Here is a 6,707-nt window from a genome sequence, read left to right on the forward strand (position 1 = left end):
GATCAGTACATGAACATCGGTCTTCACACGTGACACAATGACCAACATTAACCAGATGAGGGAATCTGACAACCCGATCGCGTTAATCGCTTTTACAGCCGACATATTCTAGTCAGGATCTTTACTTGAGTGCAGTGCCTTGGTAACCCCTGGATTGACTGTGGGCTGCAAAACTTTAATATCAAATCCAGTTCAGGAACGGAGGATCCTAGTTATGTCTAAATGGACATTTAATTACCTGCCTCATTCGGTGCCATTCGTATTGTATTAATTAAAACAAAAGCGATTTCAGTCGCCACAAATCATGTGCCGAGACTATGTCATGGATCCATATATCTACGGCGTGACAAACATGTGTGTAGTAATACTTTACCACAAGCTCGGTGACACAATGTTCTACTTGTCACTCAGCTGATTGCGTTATGTAATCTAGTTCCCCACCTGGTCCAGACCGCCGCCATATAGCTGGGATATTGCTGAATGCGGCATAAAACTAAACCCACTAACACAAATTTGAAAAGATAGCAACCAACCCCTAGCCAAAGCCGCCAGTTTGGACTCGATCGCTGATAGCCGGGCGGGATGCCTTCATCGTTTACACTGTGAAAGTTACTCTGTGTCTCATTTGCACCGATGTTCGTATGAGACCTCAGCGAATACCGAAAATATCCGTTGTCCTTATCCTGCTGAGGACGCTATCCATTGTATAATAATTTCACATACAGTCGCACCACCATACGGGAAATAACGCAACACAAGGTTTGACACACAAACAATCTCATAATACTTTAAGACAATCAGACCACTACCGGTACCCGACTCGATTTCAAGACCACTGGAAGTCCTTACCGTCTTAGAAATGTGTTTGCGTATTTGTGACACATGAGACACGGATGTATATGTTGCATCGTGCATGTGATTCCTCAACACGAAGCGCACGTACATGATCATAGTAGGCCCGTGATCAATAACTAACGCGATCATCTGTTGATGTTACGGAGATATTTTCAAAATATTTTCGCCGTTAAATAAATAAATGAATAAAATAAAAAAAAACAAAACAATACACCAAAAATCAATAACAAACAAAACAAAAAACAACACAACAACAAAAAACAAAAAACATAAAAGATACTTTAAGACCTCCCGTGTGATACCATTTTAAGCGAGTGAGTTAATTCTTTGGTCTCACACGAGCCAGTGTATTCTGTTTATTACTGCCCAACATAACGTTGATAGATTCCCAGTTTTCTAAGAGTCAAGCAGTGTCTAATACAACTATGGCACAGGTATCAGAATTGTGACGTCATAACTGTAAATCATTGTGAAGTCATTCACCCGTCATCACTCGATGTCATCACACAGTAAGTGATAATATTGTACCTTTATTAAGCATTGTTATCTGCAACGGGTGAGCTATCAATGAACATATCTAATGTTTTTGTCTATCTATAGACAAGTGTGTAATGAATAAAGGTATGTGTTGTTTGTCTGCCTTCAGAGGAGAAGGCTGAACCCGTGAAGCTCCCCGGGTAGAATAGTTCTTCAGCAACCCATGCTTGCCATAAAAAGCGACAATGCTTGTGTAAAAGGCGACTAACGGGATCGGGTGGTCAGACTCGCTGACTTGGTTGACACATGCCATCGGTTCCCAATTGCGCAGATCGATGCTCATGTTGTTAATCACTTGACTGTCTGGCCCAGACTCGATTATTTACAGACCGCAGCCAAAAAGCTGGAAAATTGCTTACTGTGGCGTAAAACTAAACTAAACTAAACTAAATTAAACTCACTCACTCACTCACTCACTCACTCAGAGAAGGGTTTTATTGAATACAGGTGTGATATGTATGAATGAATGAAAAAATATAGTCACTCCAAGAAGATCCCAAGAACATCATGGTTATGTAACTATATAGCTAAGTAATAGAATACTGAACACACACTCACACACACACACACACATACACACACACACACACGCACACGCACTCACTCGCACTCTTACACTCACACACTCACATACTCCCCACACCCGTGTGCGTGGTGTGTGCGTGCGTGCGTGCGTGCGTGCATACATGTACATACACAGGCAATGGGAATATTTCCACAAATATATACGGGCTATCAACAGTCAGGTATTGGTTAGATTATACCTGACTGTTGATAGAGGATATCTTTTCGGTTATGCAAGTACTTTGAGTTTTCTATAATAGTAAAATGTCATGTTATTTCGTCACTGTCTTTGTTATTGATCCTAAGAAAGAATGTCAGCATGTCATGCTCTTCATGGTCTCTATTTTGACATACATTTCAACATCAAGATTATAGATTAGAGTTGAGAAGAAGACATCTCTGTCTGGAAATAGTTATACACAGTCAAGGATAACATGGTGACAGTAATCAACTGCAGTCTTTACATTCTTGTTTCTGGATCCAATCCTTATCATATATAGCAGTTCTTCTCTCAGTTCCTGATATAAAAATGTCACGTTGTATAACACATGAGGTGAAAGTGCTGTATGAGGTGAACGTGCTGTATGAGGTGAACGTGCTGTTTGAGGTGAAAGTGCTGTTTGAGGTGAACGTGCTGTATGAGGTGAACGTGCTGTATGAGGTGAACGTGCTGTATGAGGTGAAAGTGCTGTATGAGGTGAAAGTGCTGTATGAGGTGAACGTGCTGTATGAGGTGAACGTGCTGTTTGAGGTGAAAGTGCTGTATGAGGTGAACGTGCTGTATGAGGTGAAAGTGCTGTATGAGGTGAAAGTGCTGTATGAGGTGAACGTGCTGTATGAGGTGAACGTGCTGTATGAGGTGAACGTGCTGTTTGAGGTGAACGTGCTGTATGAGGTGAACGTGCTGTATGAGGTGAAAGTGCTGTATGAGGTGAACGTGCTGTATGAGGTGAACGTGCTGTATGAGGTGAACGTGCTGTATGAGGTGAAAGTGCTGTATGAGGTGAACGTGCTGTATGAGGTGAACGTGCTGTTTGAGGTGAACGTGCTGTATGAGGTGAAAGTGCTGTTTGAGGTGAAAGTGCTGTATGAGGTGAACGTGCTGTATGAGGTGAACGTGCTGTATGAGGTGAACGTGCTGTTTGAGGTCAACGTGCTGTTTCAGATGAACGTGCTGTATGAGGTGAAAGTGCTGTTTGAGGTGAACGTGCTGTATGAGGTGAAAGTGCTGTATGAGGTGAACGTGCTGTATGAGGTGAACGTGCTGTATGAGGTGAACGTGCTGTATGATGTGAAAGTGCTGTATGAGGTGAACGTGCTGTATGAGGTGAACGTGCTGTTTGAGGTGAACGTGCTGTATGAGGTGAAAGTGCTGTATGAGGTGAACGTGCTGTTTGAGGTGAACGTGCTGTTTGAGGTGAAAGTGCTGTATGAGGTGAACGTGCTGTATGAGGTGAACGTGCTGTATGAGGTGAACGTGCTGTTTGAGGTCAACGTGCTGTTTGAGGTGAACGTGCTGTATGAGGTGAAAGTGCTGTATGAGGTGAACGTGCTGTATGAGGTGAACGTGCTGTATGAGGTGAAAGTGCTGTATGAGGTGAACGTGCTGTATGAGGTGAACGTGCTGTATGAGGTGAACGTGCTGTTTGAGGTGAACGTGCTGTTTGAGATGAACGTGCTGTATGAGGTGAAAGTGCTGTATGAGGTGAACGTGCTGTATGAGGTGAACGTGCTGTATGAGGTGAACGTGCTGTATGAGGTGAACGTGCTGTATGAGGTGAAAGTGCTGTTTGAGGTGAAAGTGCTGTATGAGGTGAACGTGCTGTATGAGGTGAACGTGCTGTATGAGGTGAAAGTGCTGTATGAGGTGAACGTGCTGTATGAGGTGAACGTGCTGTTTGAGGTGAACGTGCTGTTTGAGGTGAAAGTGCTGTATGAGGTGAACGTGCTGTATGAGGTGAACGTGCTGTATGAGGTGAACGTGCTGTTTGAGGTGAACGTGCTGTTTGAGGTGAAAGTGCTGTATGAGGTGAAAGTGCTGTATGAGGTGAACGTGCTGTTTGAGGTGAAAGTGCTGTATGAGGTGAAAGTGCTGTATGAGGTGAAAGTGCTGTATGAGGTGAACGTGCTGTATGAGGTGAACGTGCTGTATGAGGTGAACGTGCTGTATGCATCTCAGAATATCCAGTCAGGTCAGCTCGGCATGATAGTTTGAATTTCCATATTTCGTTCCCGTGGTTACTTATTCCATTTACTACAATCTTTCTCCGTTTACTTTTCGTGCAGATTTAGTGACTTCTGTGAATATAGTGAATGGAGAGTGAGTAGCAATTCACAGCCATAAAACTCGTTGTTAACATCATTGTTTTCCATATCTTAACACTTGCATATTGATGTAAATCCCTACTGTTTAGACCAACAGAGATGCAGGAATTAACAACGCGCCTGCCTTTAGTACAGTCCTCTCAGTAGATAGCGTAATTTATACTATCAGACATTGGTGTGTCAAAAGCTCCAAAGTGATTAGCATGTATACGTATTCTCTTTATTTAACAATCTTCTATTAAAAAGTGTTATCGTCAAAATGGTTGAGCTATCAATGAACATATCTAATGTTTTCTTGTCTATGTATAGACAAGCGTGTAATGAATACAGGTGTGCTATGTTGTCTGTCTACCTGTTGAAATATTATAATATTGACAACTGACATTCCAGATGAATGTCCTTCATGAACATAAATTCTAGGGTAAGTAAAGGGAACTAAACCACATTACTACATACTCTCATCACTGCAAAACACCATTGCCAACTACTAACAGAGGTACATGCCATCATTATAACATACCAGCATCACTACATACATTGTGACTACGTGCAAGCATCACTACATACTGTCATCATAACATACCAGCATCACTACAGACATCGTGACTACGTGCAAACATCACTATATACTGTCATTATAACATACCAGCAACACTACATACATTGTGACTACGTGCAAGCATCACTACATACTGTCATCATAACATACCAGCATCACCACAGACATCGTGACTACGTGCAAGCATCACTACATACTGTCATCATAACATACCAGCATCACTACTTACATCGTGACTATGTGAAAGCATCACTATACATACTGGCATCATAACATACCAGCATCACTACAGACATTGTGACTGTAATGCTTGCTACATGCAGTCATCACTACAAAACACCATTACCGACCACTAAGATAACTACATGCAGTCATTATAACATGTCAGCATCACTTCATACATCGCGACTAAGTGCAAACATCACCATCATTACAAAAAAAATTACCGACTAGTAAGATAACTACATGCCATTATTATAACATAACATGATCACTACATACATCGTAACTACGTGCAAACATCTCTATATATACTGTCATCATAGCATACCAGCATCACTACATGCAATGACACACAGTACATGTAATCATTACTACATATCAACTTCACTGCACACCGTCATCAATACACACCGTCATCAATACACACCGTCATCAATATACACCGTCATCAATACACACCGTCATCAATACACACCGTCATCACCATACACAAGGACACTACTTGTAGTCTTTCCTACACGCCATCACCACAAAATAGGCAATCATCACTATTCACAAGGACACTGCTTGTAGCCATTGCTAGATATCAACTTCACTACATCTTCACTACCGTCATCACGACACACCGCCATCACTATTTACCGTCATAAATGCATACCGTCATTGTTACATAGCATCATGCCTACAAGGCCTCATAACTTCAACCCATCAACACACCATCATCACTGCATCTTTACTACCTCACACAATCAACATGACACACCATCATCACTACATATAATTACTACCCCTCACCATCAACATGACGCACCATTATCACTACATATAATTACTACCCCTCACCATCAACATGACGCACCATTATCACTACATATAATTACTACCTCACACCATCAACATGACACACCATCATCACTGCATCTAATTACTACCTCACACCATCAACATGACACACCATCATCACTGCATCTAATTACTACCTCACACCATCAACATGACACACCATCATCACTGCATCTAATTACTACCTCACACCATCAACATGACACACCATCATCACTGCATCTAATTACTACCTCACACCATCAACATGACACACCATCATCACTGCATCTAATTACTACCTCACACCATCAACATGACACACCATCATCACTACATATAACTACTACCTCACACAATCAAAATGACACACCATCATCACTACATATAATTACTACCTCACACCATCAACATGACACACCATCATCACTACATATGATTACTACCCCTCACCATCAACATGACACACCATCATCACTACATATAATTACTACCTCACACCATCAACATGACACACCATCATCATTACATATATTTACTACCCCTCACCATCAACCACTACCTGTCACCATCAACATGACACACCACTATCACTACATAGAACTACTACCCCTCACCATCAGCAATATTACTACATATCACTACATGTTATGAAAACCATTCATCATTACATATGTCAAGGGTCGATGGGCATTGTTTGACGTCCGTGCTGGATACAGTGTGTGAAGCCAAGTTTTGGTGTTCCCGTCGTGAAATGTAAAGTATAAATCTTTGTACTTTTGCTGGTACGCTGACAAAAGACAAAAAGATGATTAACGACTTT

General features: G+C 41.6%; 1 protein-coding gene across 1 annotated transcript; it reads left to right on the plus strand.

Annotated features, from left to right (window-relative positions):
• The first annotated feature begins 2,485 nt into the window (after positions 1-2,485).
• Positions 2,486-4,171, plus strand: LOC137260330 (homeobox-like protein HDP1). Its single transcript, XM_067798009.1, has one exon. It carries the CDS (start codon positions 2,486-2,488, stop codon positions 4,169-4,171), a length of 1,686 nt encoding a protein of 561 aa, XP_067654110.1.
• The last annotated feature ends 2,536 nt before the right edge of the window (positions 4,172-6,707 follow it).

This window comes from Haliotis asinina, chromosome 13, assembly GCF_037392515.1.
Source record: "Haliotis asinina isolate JCU_RB_2024 chromosome 13, JCU_Hal_asi_v2, whole genome shotgun sequence".
Classification (NCBI taxonomy): Eukaryota; Metazoa; Mollusca; class Gastropoda; order Lepetellida; family Haliotidae; genus Haliotis; species Haliotis asinina.